Source organism: Meles meles, chromosome 11, assembly GCF_922984935.1.
Source record: "Meles meles chromosome 11, mMelMel3.1 paternal haplotype, whole genome shotgun sequence".
NCBI classification, from domain to species: Eukaryota; Metazoa; Chordata; class Mammalia; order Carnivora; family Mustelidae; genus Meles; species Meles meles.
The window spans coordinates 19,250,113-19,273,599 of record NC_060076.1 but is presented as its reverse complement, the minus strand read 5'-3'; the positions used below and the strand labels follow the sequence as shown (position 1 = coordinate 19,273,599).

The 23,487-nt window shown below is 44.3% G+C and overlaps 1 protein-coding gene across 1 annotated transcript; it reads right to left on the bottom strand.

The window, feature by feature from the left end:
- Window positions 1–752: 752 nt before the first annotated feature.
- TEX48 (testis expressed 48) lies at window positions 753–6,391 on the bottom strand. Its single transcript, XM_046021824.1, has 4 exons — window positions 6,376–6,391; window positions 3,266–3,388; window positions 1,909–2,037; window positions 753–856 (listed from the first exon to the last, which is right to left on the bottom strand). Exons 1-4 carry the CDS (start codon window positions 6,389–6,391, stop codon window positions 753–755), a joined length of 372 nt encoding a protein of 123 aa, XP_045877780.1.
- Window positions 6,392–23,487: the final 17,096 nt, after the last annotated feature.

The following is a 23,487-nucleotide window of genomic DNA, read 5'->3' as shown; positions in this document are numbered from 1 at the left end:
TGCACACTGTAGCATTCAGGGGTAATGGGATCTGATGTGCACCACTCGCTCTCATGTAGTGCAGAAAAAAATAACAGGAAGAGAGAAAAGACAGGCTAGAGCAAGTGGGGGAGATGTAAACAATTGTGAAATCTGGGTAAAAGGTAAATGGGTTCTTTGTCCCTATTGCAACTTTCCAGTAAGTTCAAGATGATTTCAAAATGGGGGGGCACCTGGGTGGCTCAGTGGGTTAAGTGTCTGTCTTCAGCTCAGGTCATGATCCCAGGGTCTTGGGATCCAGCCCCTGTTGGGCTCCCTGCTCAGTGGGGAGTCTGCTTCTCTCTCTGCCCCTCTGCTCCTGCTCTCTCTCTCTTTCCAATAAATAAATAAAATCTTAATAAAAAGATAAATTCAAGATGAAAAAATCTATCCATAAAGCTTAAGTGTTCTGTTTTAACTTAGTTAGATGGGACCATGTATTTAACAACAGTAAGGCATTTGAAAGAGCTCCTCCCTGGTGAGGAGGGGGAAGGAGGAGACACAGTCCCGTGATATCACCAAGGGCTTTAATGGGAGGCAGCTCCCCCCACAGTAGCTTTTTCAGGAGCCGAAGGAATTCTTGCTGGTGGCTTAGAGGTGGCTCAGACGTCTTCTCCTTTGGGGGAGTTTCTGAATCTGTCTTCATGGCCCCTGCTCACCGCCCCCTTCCTCCCGGAGCCCCTCCAGCAGCACGCAGTCCTGGAGGCCTGCCTGGGAGCTGCGGACTAGAATGGTCAGGGTCTCCCTATGTGGCATGGTTGGAATGGCCAGTGGTCCTGAGAGTAGCGGTTCAGGTTTCTCTTGTAAAAACCTTTTGGGCACACACGTGTATTCCATTCTAAAAGAAGAAAGGAAGAAATTATGATGCTGGGTGGAACCTTTGCCTTGGGCTCGGATGGCCCATCCTGGTCATCTCCAGCCCTGAGCATGATCAGATTCTGGAATACTGGGTGAGCCACCTGGACCCCAGGCCGGGGCTCAGAAGTCCTTTGCGACAGGGACACGTGTCCATAGGTTCCGTATCTGAACTTCATTGGTGTATTCAATGAGGACCAGGGGACTTTCAAAGAGCAGTGGCTTGGGAAGGGAGAGAAACGGGCCCATCCTGCTTCTAACACCAACCTTACTTCCCATGGACTTTTGGAAAGTCCCTTTACCCGTGGGCCTCAGTCTTCTCTATACAATGGGAGGTGGGTTTTTAAACTGTTCCATGGATCCCTGTAGGGGTTGGGAGGCACAAGGAGGGAGGGGCAGAGCTCGTAGGGCTCCCAGGCCCTACCCTGGATTCAAGCCCAGGAGAAACCCCTCTGGACTTTTATTGCAATTGGACTTTATGTGAAACTGTTTGCAAGGGAGGTGTAGTTGTTTTGAGAATTCTGTGATGTCTGGGTGGGGCTGGTCCTTGGCGCTCAGCAGCTGGCCTCCCAGGGTGCTCGTGAGGTAAGCCGGGTCACCCAGGTGGTGTCGGTGCACAACCATGTGGTCTCGTTTTTTCTTCCTGGACTGGGCTTCTGTCCTTCTTCCATGACCCTGAGGTGTTTTGCCCCCCGCTGAACTACCCTCTAGTCCATAGCATCTTCTGGCATGCACCTGGCTGGGTTTGGTGGTGCACAGCTGCCTTCCTGGGACTTCCCCTCTAGTGGCCAGTGCAGACACGAGCTTAGAAGAGAAGCCTGGATATGTGTCCTTTCCTCCCAGACCCGCAGCTCCTCATGTAATTCCTAGCTCGGGAGATTATGCAGGCAGGTCTCAGAATATGACTGCAGCTTCCTGGTGGGAGTGGTCCCGTCTCTCCTGTCACCCCATTTGGCTTAGCTCATGTATCTGTGGGATTTAGTCATCGGGACCATGGGGGTTCCTGGTCTGTTAGGACCCCTGTTCAGGACTCACCTTCACACTCATTGTTGCTGATGGAAGAGGCTCTCTTTTCTGGGTGGATCAGAGGTTGTCCCAAAGGCAAGCTGGAGGCTTCCTGAGCATGCTTGGAACCCTTGCTGGTCAGCTCCACCTTCTGCAAGCCTGATGGTGATAATTCCACACCGTTGGGCAGGGAGGGTCAGGGGAGGTGACGGAGGTGAAGGTGTGGTTCTGATGGGGTGGGGGTCACCCGGGTCTCCCTCCCCTGCTCTGCTGAGTGTTTGCTCTCTTACGCACATGCTGGGTTCAAAATAATATATAATTTTTCCAAAACATGAAGTTTACCTTTTTCTCTGCTTATAAATGTGAGTGCATATCCATTACAGAAAAGCTGCAAAATATCAAAGAGTGTGAAGCCGAAATAGAAATGCCCCAAACGCCCATCCCTTCAGATGTGATCACAGTTCCCATCTTTTCTCGTGCGTAATTTTGCAGAACCCATTATATCCTACATGTCATGTAGACATTCTACTTTTTTTCATATATGATGTATCAGAAACATTTTTCTCAGGTCACTAAATTTTAAGAAATAGTGGTTGTAGAATATTCTGTTTTGCGGATAATTCAAGAGTCATTTAACCAATATTCCTTTTTTGTGGGGGGGTGTTTAGGTTGTTTTCACTACATAAACACCGTTATGGTGAATGTGGTTGTACAGGAGACTTTTTTTAATACAGACTTCTAAATTCTTAAAAGTAGAGCAAAAGATTGAGCTGTATCCTGTAACAAATACCTCCGTCTTTTACTAAATGCGTAACCACAGCAAATCCCTTCCCTCCTATGCCTGTTTTCAGAGCTGCAAAATGACACATCCATTTTGGGTAATCACGTCCCCTTCTCAGAGATTGTAGGGATCAAATCATATTGCTGTTCTTCCGTGTCCGCTCTGAAACAGCGGGGGGACTTACCTGATCACAGCTGGGTCCCTAATGCTTAGACGGTGCCTTGTGCATACTAGGGGCTCAGTCACCATCCTGGTTATTGTCTTGGAAAAAGGGATAGACATTTTTAAGGCTCTGGGCTTTTATTGTGAAATTATTTCCAGGGGGAGTATTTGAAAGACCCCCCGGATGGATTTCTGGTAAAATCTGCCACAAGAATTTCTCTCCTGCTGTTGAATGGCTCCATCTCTTAATGGGATGGTCCTCACCACCTCACTGGTCTCCCTGCCTGTTGTTTATGGGTTTGGGTTAGGAAGCCCCCACCTGATTTTAGGTTGGAATTAGCACTCAAAAGCTGAAGGACATCTGAGGGAATCTCAGCAGAAGGGGGAGGGACACAAGGAGGTCTAGAGAGGTCAGGCGGGGGGTTGTTCCTTTCTGGTACCCACTGCAGTTCGATGGCTGATGCTCTTGGGTTTGATTGGGGACCTTGGAGTCGTCCATGGCGTGGGGCTCCTCACAGTCTCTGCAGCATAAGCAGAAGATCTTCGAGGCCAGGTTTTGGTGGGCTGCTGGAGGAGGTCAAGGGACGGGGGCCATTGGAAATTCAGCGTGATGGGGGTCATATTGGGTCAGTCTGCCCAAGATAGAATAGCCTTCCCCACCCCCAAGACCCAGACCCGTCTGTGTATGTTGTCCTCTCTTAGAATGAATTTCCCCATTCTCTACGTAATTTTCTCACCCATGGAGAGGAGTTGAAATTTTACTCTGCCAGCTCTGCCTGTAGGGGGCGCTTGGTTGACTCAGCTGATCTTGACTTGGAGCCCAGTTCCCGGAGCAGGACTGTTTCCTAAATAAACATAAGACTGTGAATGAAAAACGCTAGTCCTTTACCTGTGTTCACACTCTAGGTAGAATCCCCTGACCACAAAATCCTGGCTTATGCCAACATACAATCACGCTCTGCCCCATTTCTAGGTGCGTATTCTTGGGTAGATTTGTTAACCTTCTTGAACCTCAGTCTTTTCATGGGAAAAGTGGGAATGAAGTATCTAGCTGCAGAAGTAAAGGGTTAAATATGTGAAAAGTCACCCCCCCCCATAGTGCTTGGCATACAATAATGCCAATAAATGCCAAGTCAATGGCCATTCCATCCCTTCTCCCATCCCTCCATGTGGTTCATCGGCTCCAGAATATTCCAGCTGGTCTAGCTCCCAGGAGAACACGCAATGAAGCTCAGTCATGCAGGTTTAGGTCCTGGTTCTGCCACTAACTTTCTTTTTTTTTTTATTTTATTTTTTTTATTTACAGCATAACAGTGTTCATTGTTTTGGCATCACACCCAGTGCTCCATGCAGTACGTGCCCTCCCTATTACCCACCACCTGGTTCCTCAACCTCCCACCCCGCCCCCCCCCCCCCGGCCACCCCTTCAAAACCCTCTGGTTGTTTTTCAGAGTCCATAGTCTCTCATGGTTCATCTCCCCTTCCAGTTTCCCTCCACTCCCTCTCCTCTCCATCTCCCCATGTCCTCCATGTTCTTTGTTATGCTCCACAAATAAGTGAGACCATATGATACTTGACTCTCTCTGCTTGACTTATTTCGCTCAGCATAATCTTTTCCAGTCCCGTCCATGTTGCTACAAAAGTTGGGTATTCGTCCTTTCTGATGGAGGCATAATACTCCATTGTGTATATGGACCACATCTTCCTTATCCATTCATCCGTTGAAGGGCATCTTGGTTCTTTCCACAGTTTGCCACTAACTTTCTGATTGGCTGCGGGCAAGTCCATGTGCATCTCTGAGTCTCAGGGGCTTCATCAAGGAGAAGAGGAAGTTGGGCTAGATGGTGCCTTCACGGATCTTTCTGGTTCTGTTGGTCCAGAATGATAAAACCTTGTTTTACTCCCAAACTCCTTTGTCTCTGGATACTTCCTATTCTCACTCCCTCCTTCCATGGCAAGACCCCCTTTTAGGAAATTCTTACTATGGTATTGGCTGATGTCCCTCACAAGACCTAGTTCCCTGTGTGAACTGCCTCACTCATGGACACTCGCTTCTCAATTTCTCTACTGCTCTCCCCTGGTCCAAGCCACCATCATCTCTTGCCTGAATTAGAACAACAGTCTCCTAACATCTTTTGCTTCTTTTACCCTTGACCTCTTAAATTAATACAAAATCTTTAACTTCTGGCACATATGCTATTTGATAATAGCACAATTTCTGTATTGTGGCTAGATACATCTAGCCGACTAGACACATATGAATGTCTCCATTTTGCGGGATTCTTGGACCCAAGAGATCCTCCAGGGGTCCAGTGAGCCCCCATCTCCAACAGTCTTTGGGATTTGCTGCCAAGTGAGTTTTTTGACACGATTTGAACTCTGATATTTCCTTGAGCTCTCTTTGATGAACTTTTTGTATCTTCTTAGGATTGATAAACAGATAGAAATTTATATAAGGCAATGAGGTCTTTTGTTTTGGAAATGCACCATTTAGCAAATATCCTTGCCATTAATATGTTTATTCTGCTGCTTGCTTTAGTTTCAATTTCCTTCCTGTAAATTCTTGCCTTGTGGGATTTTCCTTTGTTCCAGATTGCCTCACATATATTGAATGTTGAAGGAAGTGTTTCCTAAGGAAGGAATGGAAGCATAGGTCTGACAAGCTCTCACCACAGGTCAGCTCTGAGGACTCACGGTGAGAGGTCCATTAGGCGGTGATCAGTGGGTAGAAAGGTAATTGTTAAAACTCTGCCTTGGGTTCCCACAAACCTTCATGAGCCCCTGTTCTCTCTTGTTAGCTTAATTAATGAAAGGTCACTTTCCTCAGTGCATGTTCTGGAGTGAGGATTTCCAGGTTATTGATCAGATGACTTCTTCTGGGCTCTCTTAGGGCATGAAATTCAAGACACTATGCATAACTGAGGTCAACTGTGGTGTGTCCTCTCCTGTTTGCCATGGTCTCATTTACACCAAAGTTGCTGCCTCTTCTTAGAAAAACTCCTGCTTCGTATAGACACTCTCACTCTATGTCCCTTCAAGTGTGTGCGTACATCAATAAATGGACAAATTTCACCAGGTGACTTGAAATTATGGGCAGTATGGCAAACCTTTAATGTCAAAAATAAGAGATTTCAGAGGGACTCTAGAAAAAAGAGAAGACAAAAATACCAAATATTCAGTAGAGAGAGCTTCCTTGATTGGTAGGTTCTGGCCTCAGAAAGAAAAAAAAAGTACTCCTACTCAAACCTTCTGAAACCTACTTTCTTTACATCTCTTTTTCTCTCTCCACCCAGCTTCATCATTACTACCCACTTAACACTCTTTCTATTCCTTCCCATGACTGCCTAAATAAATTCCCTTCATTTCTGTAGAAAAGAACCCTCAACATCATACACTATCCCCCCCAAACCCCTATACCAGGAGGTGGGTCCCGAGAGACTGAATTCAAACCCTGGGTAACAGAGGAGTTGAGGGCAAAGATTTAGAATCATTCCAAATTTCAGAATGACAGAAAGCGGCTGTATTGAACTCGGGATTCTGTTAGTTATTCTCACCCGTCTTGACCACCATATTTGTACCCATCACTTCACTTAATGGTTGACCTTCAGAGAGGGGGAAACATGTTTAGGAGCAGCAGGATGGAAAAGGCCAGAAGATTTATTTATTTATTTATTTTTTTTTTAAAGATTTTATTTATTTATTTGACAGAGAGAGATACAAGTAGGCAGAGAGGCAGGCAGAGAGAGTGAGAGGGAAGCAGGCTCCCTGCCGAGCAGAGAGCCCGATGCGGGACTCGATCCCAGGACCCTGAGATCATGACCTGAGCCGAAGGCAGCGGCTTAAACCACTGAGCCACCCAGGCGCCCAGGCCAGAAGATTTAAATAACCCCCTGACACATAACTCAAAAAAGTGGACTTGGGAAGAAAAATAGGAAATGTACCATCTGAAAGTATTTGAAAAGGCTTCCTCTTCTGGGTAGATTGAGCGAAGATTCAAAATGGCAAACAAAGTCAAGATGAATTACTGGGAGATTTAATGTAATAGACTTCGAGACACTTTCCAAGAAATTCTAGGGCAGACCAACAGCTTAAGTAGAAGGAGGCTTCCCTTCTCTCTCTGTGAAAGACTCAGACCTAAAATAGGGAACCTAGATAAAAATAAATTGGAATGGGAAATGCCAGCTTAGATCTCAGGATCATTTCCAAAGAGTCCTCCAAGATTAATCAGAAATGGCCTCTTGGAGAAAACAGTTGGCTCCTGAAATAAAGAGGAATCAAAACTCCTCTGTCCATAAAGAATGTGAAGCCTGTTGATAAAGACCCTTGTATTTACTGTGAGCAGAAAGCCATGGGAAGGACTCTTGTCTCAAATCTGCCCAGGGATGCCACTCGGAGGAGACCTTAGCATTCAACACATTCCTGCCCTTCCTCTAAACTCTCAAGGGGAATTGTTCACAAATATAGACAGACAATACTGCTTGTTGACATGATTCATTTCTTAGGTGGAAAGCAGGGTCTTCAATGCCAACCAGAACCAGGACTATTCTGTGTGATGAGTACTTGGACCATTCCACGTGTACAACTCCCCAACATCTGCAGTGGACTATGTCGTCTCACATGGTGTTGGAAGGAATGGAACCCTTCCAGGCTATCAAATATCAATAGGGTGGACCAGACTTCTGAGGACAGAGTTGTCCATAGGAGCTGGACAGCCCAAGGTGCTCCTTTTCTCTCACTTTGGCTGACATAGCAAATAAGACAGCCCAAACTCTGGAGTGCAACCAACCAGCTGCAAACCCTTAGCTCAAGTTCCCATGGGTAACAGAATACCTTTGGATTCTCACACAGAGAGAAATCACAAGTAGGCAGAGAGGCAGGCAGAGAGAGAGATGGGGAAGCAGGCTCTTTGCTGAGCAGAGAGCTTGAAGTGGGACTCGATCTTAGGACCCTGAGATTATGACCTGAGCTGGAGGCAGAGGCTTAACCCACTGAGCCACCCAGGTGCCCCAGACCCTTCTTCTAATGAATCTAATTATTTAATCTAATAATTAAACTTTTAATTATTATTGTCTTTTTTCTTTTTATTTAAACTTTATTTTTTCAGTGTTCCATGATTCATTGTTTATGCATCACACCCAGTGCTCCATGCTTTTTAAATGAATATTGTTCTCCCTGTATTCAGTGGCTGTGGTCCAGAGAGCCAAAGGATCTCCTGGGGCCGCTGGCTCAACATATAGCTCCGTAGAAGATTCAGAGACAAAACCAAAAGACATCAGGCTAGCTGATGCTCAGATTGAACGTCAGATCGCTGTCGGTCGAAAAGGGAAACCGGGTCTTCAAGGAGAGTGGACAGCAGTGGTTGAACATGTGTGCAGTCCTTGAGGGTCTCTCCTGAAGCTTTGGTTGAGGGAGGACCAAAAGGGGGCAGCTGAGAATAAATAAGAAGTTCCCAGTCTCCTAACATAGATTGCTCTGTAACCACGGTTAACAGCTAATCTCCTGGAACCTATTTTAAACTCACCTGTTAATGAAACTTTGCCTTAGTGACCATTCTCCTGAAAGTGCAAAGTACACAACAGTAGGTACCATCTCCCAGCTGCTGGTGTACCATTCCCAAGCAATCCTGCCTCTGAAATGCCACCTCTCATTAACTCTCCATCTCCCGGAACCCCTTGTATGTCAGCCATTAGCTTTGACTTTGTCATAAAAGCCTGATCCTCTCTTGTTGAACTGGAAAGAAATTCAGTTTTTATTTCGCACACTGAATGGAGGTCTCTTCTCTACAGCAGCTCCCAGAGGTACAAACAGCCTGGAGATCATTCCCTGTTAGCAGTGCAGCACGGGTTTAACTGTAGGTTTGTTTGAATCTAGCATCAACGCCTTCCATACTTTTACTCCAGCCAGCAATTTCGTGAGAAAAAGAAGGGGAGCACAAACTCTTTGAGTCTTGGTAGCAAAGAGTTTGGACTTTTGAGACCTCTTCAGAAATGGAAAGGCTTTCAAGGAAGCTAGTGTAGCAGTTACAGGCACATTCTTTGGGGGATAATTCTTGAGGGTCTACTACTTATTAAGCTATGAAATTTACAAGAATTTTACTTCCTTTAAGGCTCAGTTTTTTCATCTGTACAATGGGGATGACGATTACCCTAGAAGGTGGTTGTGAGGATTAACTAACAATGGAAAGTGCTTAGCTCAGCTCCCTGGTACATTGCAAAAGTTATGGTAAAGTTAAATGCTGATGCGGACCACAGTGGTGTGGAGTTGAGGCTAGCTGTGGGAGGACGGTGCGAGGTTTCCTGCACTACCACTGCCCACCTCTAGATGGAGACAGGAGCCAAAGAAAACGGCCCTTGGGTTATGCCCAGGGGACTGGGAGCCTCAGGTGTCCAGTGACTCACAGCACTTGATCTAGACCAAGAAAGATCCAACGAGGTCCAACAGGAAGGCTTCTGGACCTGGAGGAGCACTTAGGGCTCATTCAGCACAAGTAGGGAGACTGGGGCCCGGAGACTGAAATGGTAGGGTCAAGGCAAGTTAGGGGTAGTGTCTGCTTCCTATAGCAGAGGAGTCCAGGAGTGATGGAGACATTGTCCCTTTAAGTACAGAAAAAAATACTGCCTTCTGGTCTCAGATCTAACCTTTGAGGCTGACTCACCTGAAGCTGGCAGAGCAGAGAGGAGGCTGTGATGTCACAGAGCCAGGGAACCAGGGAATGCTGGGAACAGTGGGGTTTGACTGGACCACAGCTTCAGGAAGGAGGGGAGAGGACCGTGGATCCTCTCTCTGGTGGTCCTACCCTCTGTCCATGAGGCCATGCCCTCTGCCGTGGTGTTCATCTGGGCACTGGAACAGAAGTCCAGAAGCCTCCCGTGGAAGCAACTCGAGGACAGCTGGTCCGGAAGGTGCAGACCAGTGCTGGACATAAGAGATGGGGTCCACCTTCTGTCTCTGTGCACCTGCTGGGTGCTAACCTTGGACAAATGGACTTCACCTCTTGGCTTTCAACTCTACAAAATGGAAATAATGCTGATTGCATGGTCTAGGTATACTTTTAGGATGAAGTGAGATCAGGTAGATAAAAGACATTCAGCATGGTGCTAGCTATAGTAAGCGTTCAAGAAATAGCTGTTAATAAAACGTGCAAAAATAAAGCGACATCTTCCCAATCTATCTATCAGATAAAAAGAGAATTGCTTTGTATTTGAGTGCTCACAAAATCTCTCACCTTAAGGGGCACTCTTCCAATTCCTTTATGTAGGACAACCAGGCACTATTTGGGGAAGCCAAATTAGGTTGAAGGGTTCTTAATCAGTGCTATCTTTGGATGCTTATAGAAGTCACCTGATACACAACCAAGCCATTCCATGCAGTTCTGTAGTCATGGGGTCAATGGGGGAGGGACTTACCTGGGAGAGGGGTGTGACCTTACCGTCATAAGTATTGGGTGGTAGGTAAAACAGCCTTTTGAACCTCACTTATAAAGCAATACTCTTAAGACGCAGTGTCGAAGGTTCTCAAATCTGGCCGCAGATGAGATCCCGCTGAGGTGTTTTTATAATGTAAGAATGCCCCGGAACCTAACTAAATCAGAGTATTTTGGGGGGGAATGGGGAGTGGTGCCTGAGCTTCAGGATTTTTACAAAACTTTCCTGGTGATTCTTGTGTTTAAACAAGACCGAGAGCCACAGAAATACTTGGTGGAGATCTCGATGCCTGTAAACAAGTGGTTTTCAGCCCAGGCTGCACTTGGAGTCACGGGAGGAACTTGAAATAATGCCACACCCCATGTCCACTCCAGGCCAGTAAACTCACTATGTGGGCCTTGATAGTTTTTAAAGTTCCCCAGGTGGTCCCCCCAATTAAAAAAATCGAGATATAGTTGACATGTAACATTGTGTAAGCTTGAGGTCTAGAACATGTTGGTTTGATACATGAATATCTGTAATGTAATTGTAATTTACCATTTTCAAATTTATTTAATATTTATTACAATATTGTAATACTGTACAATACTATAGCAGTAGCAAACACCTTTATCACACTGTATAATGATCATTCCCTTTTTTGTGTTGAGAACGATGAAGATCTAGTCTTTGGGGGCTTGGAAGTTTATAATACAGTATGATCTTTTTGACTTTTACTTGTCTTTTTTTAAAAAAAATATTTTATTTATTTATTTAACAGAGAGAGAGAGAGAGATCACGAGCAGGCAGAGAGACAGGCAGAGAGAGAGGGGGAAGCAGGATCCCCGCTGAGCAGAGAGCCTGATGCGGGTCTCGATCCCAGGACCCTGAGATCATGACCTGAGCCAAAGGCAGAGGCTTAAACCACTGAGCCACCCAGGCGCCCCTTCCTTGTCTTTTTAAATATGGTATGATTTTAATTCTCCTTCAGTGTTGAGAACCACTGACCTATAGAGCAAATATAAAAAACCTAAATTTTCTCGATGTTGTATGAATGAGTCCCTTTAGCTCTTCAGGGACAGCATCATAAATGGGTTCAAAAGCATCATTTTTCAAATAAGAAATGGAGATAATTGACTTTGGAAAGCAGTGTGAGATGAAGGCTAATATTAAAGTTGTCTGTGAATTGTTTCAGAAAGTGGGTGAAGATAGCAGTATGTCCAAATTCATGTATTTTATGTAACATGCCATTGTGAATACATATCGTACTGCATTCCCGTAACTGGAGGTTGGTTTATTTCACCCATAGCACTGAACATTTATCTACGCAAGTTGGCAAAAATACTTTAAGACTTCTCTGCATGAGAAACTGGGGGAGTGTGTTCTGTTTGGGGTCATTTACCATTCAAAGATATATGGTATGCTTCCTTACTTCCCTTTGGGTCTGGGGTAGGTGACTAGTCAGCAGGCTCCTCTACTGATTCTTGGTCCAGGCAGAGAATCATGAAATCTTGAACTAAGACACTGGCCAGCATTGAGAGGGGATGGATGTTGAATCTGTCAATATGTCAATATGTGATTCCATATGTCATGGGCAATAGGGTCAGACTGCCAGGTGAGAGGTCTGTCTTAGCTTGCTGTACGACCTTGACCATAGTTCTTAGCCCCTGGACCCTTCATTTCCTTACTTTTAAAATGGGATGATTCTAAAGGTAATTGAGTTGATGTGAGGAATAAATTCAGCCATGCATGCTGTAAGAAGTCTAGAGAAGAAGCACTCAATGAATGTTGCTTTATTATTTTCATTGTCACTATCGTCATTATTATTATTTGACATTGAGAGGGAAGGATGAGGAGGAGTATGGGCAGATTACTTTGTGTCTAGCTTTCGCTTCTGTGGATGAGAAATGGGAGAAGTCAGGGGGAGGAGCACATTTTGGATGAGGACAAATTCAGGCTTTTGAAAACTTTCGTTTGGAAAATAATCATAAATTTGTAGGAAGTTGTCGCAAAATGTGCAGAGAGATCCTGTAAACCCTTTACCCAGACTTCCCCAATGTTAATAATGTCTTGCATCACAAACAGTATCAAAACCAAGAAATGGGGGTGCCTGGGTGGCTCAGTGGGTTAAAGCCTCTGCCTTTGGCTCAGATCGTGATCCCAAGGTCCTGGGATCGAGCCCCACTCGGGCTCTCTGCTCTACGGGGAGCCTGCTTCCTCCTCTCTCTCTCTGCCTCTCTGCGTACTTGTGATATCTGTCTGTCAAATAAATAAATAAAATCTTAAAAAAACAACAACAACCAGGAAATGAACATTGTTAAAATCCACAGAGCTAATCAAAGTGTACGGGTTATACGTGGATTGGCACGTCCACATGTACATTGCTGTGTGTAATTTCATTACATGTACGGTTCCTGTGTTGTGCCACAATCCAGACACTTAATACCATCCCCACAAGGCTTCTGTGTATTACCCCTTTCTTATCGCACCTACCCTCTTTCTCCACCACCTCTAATCCCTGGAAACCACCAATGCTTCTCCATTTCTGTAATTGTCATTTCATGAATGTTACATAAATGGAAACATGCAGTACATATGTATCTTTTTGAGGTTGCTGGGTTTTTTTTTTTTCTCTCTCTCGGCATAATTTGAGGTTCATCCAAGTTACAGTGTGTATTAGTAGTGCATTCCTTAGAACTGCTGAGTCATAATCCATGGTATGGACGGATCACAGTGTGTTTAACTATTCATGGGTCGAGAGATGTTTAAATGGTTTCTGGTCTTTGTCACAAACAAAACTACTATGAACACTCAAGGACTAGTTTCCATGTGAAAATAAGCTCGGAGAGATGCCCCAGAGTGTTATTGCTGGATTGTATGGTAAATACAATTTTACTTTTGAAAGGAAGTGTCAAATTATTTTCTGGAGTGACTGTCCCATTTTTCATTCCTATTGCAAGGTATGAGTGGTTCTATTTTTCTGCATCTGCTCAAGTGGGTTTTTTTTTAAACCCCCACCATTTTTTATTTTCTCCACTTAGCCAGGTGTGTGTTGGTATCTCATTGAGAATCGAATGTGCATTTTTCTAATGGCTAATGATGTAGGATACCTTTTACTGGGCTTGTTCATTACCCACACACCTTCTTTGGTGAAATATCTGTTGGTGCCTTTTACTCATTTTCTAATTGAAAATTTTAAAAGATTTTATTTATTTATTTTTGACACAGAGAGCAAGAGAGGTAACATACACAGGGCAAGTGGGAGAGAGAGAAGCAGGCTTCCCACTGAGCAGGGAGCCTGATGTGGGACTCGATCTTAGGACGCTGGGATCATGACTTGAGCCAAAGGCAGACACTTAACGACTGAGTCACCCAGGTGCCCCTGGATTGTTTTTAAAATTCATGCTTAAAATGACAGCTTATTGAAATATAACTCATGTGCCACAAAATTCACACTTCTAGAAAATTCAGTTTTTATTATGTTCATGGAGTCATGCCACTATTACCACTAATTCCTGAATATTTCAGTCACCCCCAAAGGAACTCCATACCCATTAGTAGTTACTCTCTGTTCCTCTTCCTCCCAACCCCTGACGACTAGACCTGTACTTTCTGTCTCTGCAGATCTGCCTCTTCTGAACATTTCATAGAAATGGAATCCTACAATATGTAGTCTTTTGTGTCTGGTTTCTTTCACTTACCATAACCCTTTTCAAGATTCATTTGTATTGTAACATGTATCAGTCCTTCATTTCTTTGGTCAAATAATGTTCCTGGGGCACCTGGGTGGCTCAGTCAGTTAAGCAACTGCCTTCTGCTCAGGTCGTGATCCTGGGGTCCTAATATTAGGCCGGGCTTTGTGCTCCCCGCTCAGCAGGGAGCCTGCTTCTCCTTCTCCTTCCTGCTCATGTTCTCTCACTGTCTCTGTTGCACTGTTTCTCCCTCAAATAAATAAATAAAATACTTAAAAAAACAATATTCCCTCATATGAATATATCATATTTTATCTATTCACCTGTTGATGGACATTTGTGTTGTTTCCACTTTTTGGTTCTGTGAATGACGCCGCTGTGAATACTTGTGTGCAAGTCTTTAATTGCCACGTTGTCATTTTTCTTGGAGATATGTGTGTGTGTGTGTGTAACACACAGATTCAGTTCTTGGAGATATATAGACATATGCACATCTGCATACAGATCTATGTGTATCTCTCTCTCTCTACATGTATAAGGGAAATTGCTGAATCACACATAGCTCCATGTTTAGCATTTTGAAAAACTGCCCACCTGTTTCTACAGTGGCTGTACTGTTTTCAGTGCTTCCAGCAATGTGCGAAGGTCCCATTCACTTGACATCCTTGGCAACACTTGCTATTGTCTGTGTCTTATTTTAGCCATCCTAGTAGGTATGAAGTAGTATCTCATTATAGTTTGACTTGTGTTCTCCTACTCCCTAATGATGTCGAGCATCTTTTCATGTCTATATTGGCCATGTGTTTATCTTGTTTGGAGGAATATCTATTAAAATCCTTTGCCCATTTCAAAGTTGGATTGAGGGGTGCCTGCATGGCTTAGTGGGTTAAGCCTCTGCCTTCGGCTCAGGTCATGATCTCGGGGTCTTGGGATTGAGCCCTGCATCCCTCTCTGCTCGACAGGGAGCCGGCTTCCCCCCATCTCTCTGCCTGCCTTTTTCCCTACTTGTGATCTCTCTCTCTGTCAAATAAATAAAATCTTCCGAAAAAAAATTAAAGTTGGATTGACTGTAAAAAACCTTTTTTTTCAGAGTTTTAAAAGTTCTCTAGATATTCTGGATACCAGACCATTATCAGGTATATGATTCATAAATATTGCTCCCATTTGGTTGATTGTCTTTTCACTGTCTTGGAAGTGTCCTTTGAATTCAGCACAAAAGGTTTTAATTTTGATGAAGTTCAATTTAATTATTTCTTTTGTTGCTTGTGTTTTTGATGTCATGTCTAAACAAACACCTAACCCAAGGTCATGAGGATTTACTTCTATATTTTCTTCTAAGAGTTAAATAGTTTTAACTTTTACATGTAGGTCTTTAATCCATTTTGAGTCAATTTTTGTATTTGGTGTGAGGTTGGGGTCCAACTTCATTGTTTCACATGGGAATATCCAGTTGACCCAGCACTTTTTGTTGAAAAGACTGTTCTTTCCTCATTGAATGGTGTTGGCACTCTCATGGAGAATAAGTTGATCATAAATGTAGGAACTTAAATTTACTTCTGAGCATGTTGCTGTTGATATTGTAAGGGATAGTCAAATGAAGATTTCTGGAAAGGTTAAATGAGATATGGAGTGTGGTCGATGGCATTGTTCCTTCCCATTCTTTATTCCCACCTATGGTCATTCCTTTGCCATAGCACCATAACATGGAACATGGGCAGAGTATATTTCTTTGCTTTTGATTTTGGACTCGACTAAGTGACTTGCTTTGGTCAGTGGTTTGTGGGCAAAAGGACAGTATTAGAATTTCAGACCACTTCTGCCCTTCCTCTTCTGCCATGGACACAAAAGAATATGGTCCCATTTACCCATTAGTCCAGGAGAAGGATGAGAGGCATAGATCAGGGTCATTCTAGATGCACAACCCAGCTAAGCCCAGATGAGATCAGTCAACCCCCATGCAAGTCCTGCACAAGGAAATGATGATAAGTGACTGTCGCCACTGAATTCTGGGGTGGTTAACCTGTGGTTAAGTAAGACACAGGGCATGAGGTCTCCTTACATACACAAGGTACTGTCCACATGAGAGGAAAGACAGAGATTGCTCACTCCACTTTCTTTTAAGTTTTAAGTTGACTTCTGTTTGAACAAGAGCTCTGATCATTTACAGTCCGCAGGATGTTGCTATAGGTGTGGGCATCACCACAATATTTTCCCGAAGTGTGGGGCACAGTCCCTGGTGGGAAGTAGGATGATGTATGGTTGAACATGGACATGATATTATGTAGCGCTAAATCCTAGCATGGGGAGAGAATCTCATTTTAGTCCTTTTGCTTTTATTTTTATTTATTTTTACGGAGGTATAAATGACAAGTAGCTCTAGGCTAGTATCAGGTGTACAACATCAAGATGCAATGGCTCTAGACACTGGGCAATGATCACCGCAGTAAGTCTAGTTACCATCTGTCACCCTAAGTGGTTACAAAAATGTGTTTTTGGGTGATGAGAGCTTTTAAGATTTGCTCTCTTAGCAACTTCCAAATATGCAATACGATGTTATTAATGGTAATAACCATGCCGTACATGGCATCGCGTGACTTATTTCTTTTATCACGGGAAGGCTATACCTTTGGACCCCCCTCACCCATTTCGCAAACCCTCACACCCCTCACCTCTGGCAACTACCAATATGTTCTTTACACCCATGACCTTATTGAGTTTGTTCTGTTTTGTAGTTTTCACATGTAAGAGATCATACCAATGCAGTCCTTTCGATGACAGGGAGGGAGAGATCTCAGAGGCTGCCTGCTCTGTAAGCCTTATAAATAGCTGTTGATCTCTCTTTTCAGCAAGAAGAAAACAGCCTACAGGCTCAGAGTCTTTGGCAGCCGACCACATGAGACCAGAACTTAAGCACTTTGTTTCGTTTCTACTAACTTTATTTTTGTGTGGAACTTTTCCACGGTTGGTAGTCATTATACGTTTGTTTTAGTGTAAAAGAATAAGAGGGTTGAAAACCAAAGATTAAGGAAATGATGAGAAAGGTAAGAAGGGGAAGCCCGATACTGTGGGACTACATGGAATTTAGGAGATACTGATTTGTTGTGTGGCAGCAGATCTGTGACCTATATAGTAAACGTTATGGGACGAATTTATGTGTCCCTTCTACAGAACATCGTTTTGAATGTGAAATCATCTCTTGTCCATACTTTCTAAGTTGGAAATTTGGTTTATTCTTTCAAAGGATTTAGGCTTCTCAACTTCCAGGAATCCTAACCTCTGGGCCCCCTCCAAAGCCCCAGGGTGATTGTTACAAATAAAACCCTTTTGTTGCTCTTACACAATCAATACTTAAGAACCCTTTGGAAAAATCCTCTGTAAATTCACATTCTAAAAATAGGCTTGACTTTTGGATGGCTTCTAAATAAAAACATATTTTTCGATTACACTGGAGACAGAAAAAAATTTCCAGTATCATTTTGAGACTTGTGGGAAAATGAAGAGGAGAAAAGTTTCACTGTTCTCGGTGAAGGTTTTGGTATTGAAATGTTGTCATGCCGGCAGGCTTCTGAGTGTGGTGGGGGTGGGGAGGAAGGAAGGGTAAGGACTGTCACCAGTCATTTAATATATCACTTATTACTCAGATCTGACACCAAGTACAAAGGCTGGAGGAGGAAGACAAAGCTTGCATCACTGTACCTGCTGTGGGTCCAGGAGAACGTCTCTGAAATTCTGTGGTTTCTCTGAGTCATTCCTGAATCATCTCTTTATTACAGTGAAACTTCACAGTGGCAGGATTTACTGTGGTGCAGAGACAGAGGGCTTCATTCTGGGTCTTTCAGGGCCGCGACTGAGAGGCCTGAGCTCCCGAAGAGGGGGGATACATGCCCCTGACAAGTCTCTCCTGAGGCTTTGCACAATGGTGACCGATTAGGTTCTCAGGAACGCCTGGTGGGCAATCCCTCTTGGTGCTGAGTTACAGTCTCCCTCCCTCCTCTTCTGGGAGAGCGGGTAGAGACCGCAGAGCTGGGGGTAGTGTAGGGCAGCGTGTAATGCAGAGACCAAATGTGGGCTTCCCCCATTCCTTCCAAGGATGTTTTCCCCTTAACACCAAGTCATCTAGGAGGTCCGTGGCCCCAAAGATTACTCACCCTTAGATGGAGTCACACTTCTGCTCTTCCCGCTCAGGGTACAACACTTCCCTTCTCTGTGTCTCATCTGCTCCTGTCAAAGATGGCAGCCACAATTCCTGCCTCACCCAGGGTGAGGAGACCCGTGTGTGTAAAGTTGCTTGTTGCTCTGCACTGTGTTTTGTGTTTTGGAAGGACATCTGTGCCTTCCCTGGTGTCACACGGGGTTGCCTCTGGGTGGCCACCCACATCCCTGGGCTCCCTCTGGGAGCTTTTATGCTCACGGAGCTCCATCATTTTACCTGACCCAGAGGGAATGGGGTAACTAGACCAAAGGATAAGTGGGCAATCTTCAGCAGTACTGATGACGTTCTAGAATCTAGGTGAGGTTCAGTGGGGTGAGATCCGGAGCCGATGACCAAGAAAGAATTCTTGAGACACCTTTGGTGCAAAATGGTGATTTATTAAAGCACGGGGACAGGACCCATGGACAGGAAGAGCTGCTGCCCCGGGTTGTGAGGGATGGCAGGTTATGTACCATGGGGTTGGGGGAAAGTAAGGGAAAGGGAGGTTTCAATAGAACTTTCATATGCTAAAGAGGACCTACAAGATACTGGATACTGACAAAAGGTTGATATCCAGGATCTATAAAGAACTTCTCAAACTCAACACACACAAAACAGATAATCATATCAAAAAATGGGCAGAAGATATGAACAGACACTTCTCCAATGAAGACATACAAATGGCTATCAGACACATGAAAAAATGTTCATCATCACTAGCCATCAGGGAGATTCAAATTAAAACTACATTGAGATACCACCTGACACCAGTTAGAATGGCCAAAATTAGCAAGACAGGAAACAATGTGTGTTGGAGAGGATGTGGAGAAAGGGGAACCCTCTTACACTGTTGGTGGGAATGCAAGTTAGTGCAGCCACTTTGGAGAACAGTGTGGAGATTCCTGAAGAAATTAAGAATAGAGCTTCCCTATGCCCCTGCAATTGCACTGCTGGGTATTTACCCCAAAGATACAGATGTAGTGAAAAGAAGGGCCATCTGTACCCCAATGTTTATTGCAGCAATGGCTACGGTCGCCAAACTGTGGAAAGAACCAAGATGCCCTTCAACGGATGAATGGATAAGGAAGATGTGGTACATAAACACAATGGAGTATTATGCTTCCATCAGAAAGGATGAATACCCAACTTTTGTAGCAACATGGACGGGACTGGAAGAGATTATGCTGAGCGAAATAAGTCAAGCAGAGAGAGTCAAGTATCATATGGTCTCACTTATTTGTGGAGCATAACAAAGAACATGGAGGACATGGGGAGATGGAGAGGAGAGGGAGTGGAGGGAAACTGGAAAGGGAGATGAACCATGAGAGACTATGGACTCTGAAAAACAACCTGAGGGTTTTGAAGGGGCGGGGGGGGTGGGAGGTTGAGGAACCAGGTGGTGGGTAATAGGGAGGGCACATACTGCATGGAGCACTGGGTGTGATGCCAAAACAGTGAACACTGTTATGCTGTAAATAAACAAATAAAAAAAAATTAAAAAAAATTATACAAGGAAAGATCATGTTGAAGTCAAATAAACACTAACGGTGAAACTAAAAAAAAAAAAAGATACTGGATACTGGAGGCCTTGCAGGTGTCAAGGTTGTCTTTCCCCTTTAGCAAGCCATTAATATTAAGATAGTTGGGAGATTCTTAAACAATGTCACATTTGTCCCACCCAGGAGTGGGAGTGAAGGGGAGACTGCGAGGTGTCAGCCTTGTGCTTTGTCCTCAGTCAGCCTTCTGCTCCCTCGTCAGGACCATTGACGGTATCTCCTTCTGTTACACACAGATCCCAGCACGGTGCCATGTAGACATGGAAGATGGTGCATAGATAAGACCGGATTTGAGTAAGAAACTCACTTTCTTGTTGCCTTGCTGACTGAAAGAAGTAAACAGAGGCGGGGGGAGAAAACACACTCTCACACAGAGATAAGCTCTAGGGGGAGAGGAGAGCACTGTGTGATTAGGCAAACACCAAATTCTTGCAGAAAAAATTTTGTAAAAACAGTCAAGAAGGAAATTCAATGTTTCCAAGTCAGTGGATTTATCTACTGGTGTTTCCACTTCCGTTCTTCCAGAATTTTCTCTGTCCAATACTTGGCATGCAACATGCAGCCCCCTTTCCATTTCCGACATCTGACCACCTGAATGTGCTTCCTCAGTTCCCGCAGTGGATACGTTAGAAGCTGCTCTTGTGAAGGAAGGTTTGAGACCACGAGGGGTTCCACTCTTTTCATGATCATTCTTCACTTAACCCTTTCACTTAACCCTTTACTTAACTGATTTCCAAGATGGTTTAGTAGCTCTCTGGGGATATGGAAGAGCTGATTTCTTAAGATTGTTGTGATGAAACCCTGAAAAGTGAAATGCAACATTCTCAGAAACCAACAACATAAGACAAATCCTCTGGTCTTTGGTAGGTTGGTGGGGGGCTTGTACCCCATAGGAGAGTGACTTTTCCCATGCAAGTCAGCATGACATGTGGTTAGATCCCACCTTGGGACCGCCTTGCCCAAATATAGGCAAGGATCATTTCATGGGGGAGTTGGAAGGATAGTAACATTTCTGAGTCTTAACCATGTGCCAGGGATTGTACTTAGTGCTTTGTTCTGGAGCAACGACCAAGGATGAAATCCCAACTCACACAGTTGGCTGTGTGACCTTGGATGTGTTATGTGGCTTCTCTGAGCCTCGATGTCCTTGCCTCTAAATGATATCATAATACCTCTTTGAGTTTTTTAAGTCTTCTTTGAGATGTTGAACTGAAAGTTCTGGGTCAACATTCCATACCTAATGTTGCCATTTTGATTTTTGTTATTCAGACATTTCATACAAAATTCAGGCAGCCCTAAATTTCATGGCAGACAGAATGTTCTGCGTTTCAGTGAGATTCTGAATTTTTTTTTCTCCCAAGGGGGGAGAGAAATAAATACTTGAATATCAAAGTAGGAGGATTTTGGAGTTGGAAATTAAATGAGTCTCATTTATAAAAATGTAATAACTTTGGCCACAAATCCGGTAATGATGATTTCCAGGTAGATAAAGACACAGCCTATGGATCTGGGCATTTTTGGAAAGAAGCTGTTTTTATGTGTATTAGATAGAAGACACTTTTACTCTATAAGATTTGAAAGCCTTGAGATATTGTCTCAGCCCACAAGGTAACTGTAAGGCTTTATAACACTGCATTGCAGAAGGTCTTAATTAGATTCTGAACAAAGATTTCTTCCCTCTGTAAAGTACACATATAAGCTATGTAATTTGATGTGATACATTAAAATGTATTTTTCTCTCCCTCTCTCCAAAGAGGGCCACATAAATAGTGCCTGGCTGGATTTTGAATATCTGACTGCTCCCTTCTCAAATTTTTTTGAGTCACACAGCTTCCATGTACTGGGTCCAGGGTAGGAGTTGAACAGCATAATCTGATCTTTGTTCTCTGACCATTACTAGATGCCTGGGGGTTATTATGGCTCAGACCAGCCAAGAAGTTTCTAGGAAGACAGCCACTTCTATGTAACTGGAAAAGCCGCCACGAGAGAGCTCATGTGGTCTTTCTGTATGTCTGATGCTAGTTCATGCTTGATGCTTACCTCTTTGCTCCGTAAATGCTTTCAGACCGAAGGGGAAATGTCACTGGGGTGAATAAACAGGTGGATCTCTGCCAGCATCTGATGGAGGGCCAATCCCTTCAGAATCCTATGATCCTGGAAAGGAAAGAGCCAGGAGAGACTTAAGAGGCTTTCAGAACTTCTGCCTTCCCCAAGATAAAGGTTGGGGTGCTGAGGCCCAAAGAAGGAAAGCATTTTCCCAAGGTTAGAAGTTGAGCCCCTGCTTGAGCCATCATGGGGACTTAGGTCTTTTTGATCTAAAACCCTGTTTGTACTTACAGCAGAAACTACGAATTTTCCCCCAATTTCCATCCTCCACTTCCCTTTTAATAACAGAAGCTCCAGTTTGTGACTAGGCGTAAAGCTGTCTGGAAAAAAGTTTTCGCTTCCAGTCTTCTTTGCAGTAGAGGTGGCCACGAGTCAAAGTTCTAGCCAATGACATGTAAGGTGTAGTGTCCTGTGTGACTTCTGGGCACATTCTTTCGTCCTTCCTCCATCCTGCTGGCTGAAATGTGGAGGTAAGAGCTGGAGCTTGAGCAGCTGTCATGGATTTTGAGGTGAAAGCCATGGTGAGGATGGTGGAGCATCCAGATCAGGATCCTGGATGGCTTTGTACAACACAATAAAATCCCTGCATGCTCACCTCTGAGCTTTTTATGTGGGAGAATAAAACCATGTGTTTAACAGCTGTTATTTCCTAAAAATTATTTGTCAATTGCACCTACACCTTGTTTTTAATGAGATCCCACTACCTCATTCTGCCTTCAGATCAATTTTCTTGTTGGTAAGAGGACAGAAGACATAGGTCTTGGGAGTTCTGCTAGAGGATGGTGGGACACGATCCTCCTAGATAGAGAGGTGCTCTCTGCATCTTTTCCAGTAGACTGGGATCCCAAGAGGAAGGGCCATGACTGATTTTCCTCTACTGTTCAGAAGTCAACCTAAGATGTAGAAGACACTGGAAAAATGTTCCTGGGTCTTGTATCAGTTATTTGTTGCCATAATAGTGCTGAGTAATAAATAACCACAAAACCTCAGTAGCTTATGACAATGCCTGTTTATTACTCATGTCTGGGGTGGTCAGCTAGGCAGCTCTGTTGAAACTGGCTGAGCTGGTCACACGTCTGGGGAGTTGGCTAGCTACTGGATGATCAACGGCGGCCATGATTTTGTAGCTGGGGTGCTTGACTCTGCTGTATGTGTGTCTCATATCCCAGCAGGCTAGCCCACACTTGTGGAAGAGACCAGAAAGAATGTGTGGAAATGTGCAGGTAATTTTTCTTGCCTTTGGTTGTGACATGTCTGCTAACATCCCATTGGCCAAAGCAAGTTTCAGGGTAAGAGCCAAAGACAGAGAGGGGGAAAGTTTGACTGTTACCTGGCAAAGATATGGGCATAGGTTGGGATGAGAAATGGGGCCTTAATGCATCCGATCTACAACAGACAGACAAAAGGGAGAGCGGGATGGATGGAAAGAGAGATAGAAAAAGGGCAGACAGTGGGAGGAAGTGCTCTTTATTGTGTCCATGATAAGGGCAAAGGAGGCACTAGAGGGCATTTTCCTGTTTCTGGTTCTCTCTGGGGTTAGCCGTGCTGGGGCCATCTTGGTTTGGGGACTGCCCATGGTGGCCCAGGACAAGAGCTTTGTCACAGCCCCAGGCGGTGGGGTGTTTATATTATGACTTGCTTCTGTGCTGGGGAATCTTTGCTTCTGCATGAGTCATTATGAAAGTCTTCACAAGCTTTACCTAGTGGTTGGGAAGAG

Coding starts and splice junctions, on each gene's coding strand:
- TEX48 (XM_046021824.1), bottom strand. Junction 2,038..3,265: donor GCATCAGCCATCGAACTGCA/GTGGGTACCAGA, acceptor TATCACCATCAG/GCTTGCAGAAGGTGGAGCTG. Junction 857..1,908: donor CAGCAACAATGAGTGTGAAG/GTGAGTCCTGAA, acceptor TTCTTCTTTTAG/AATGGAATACACGTGTGTGC.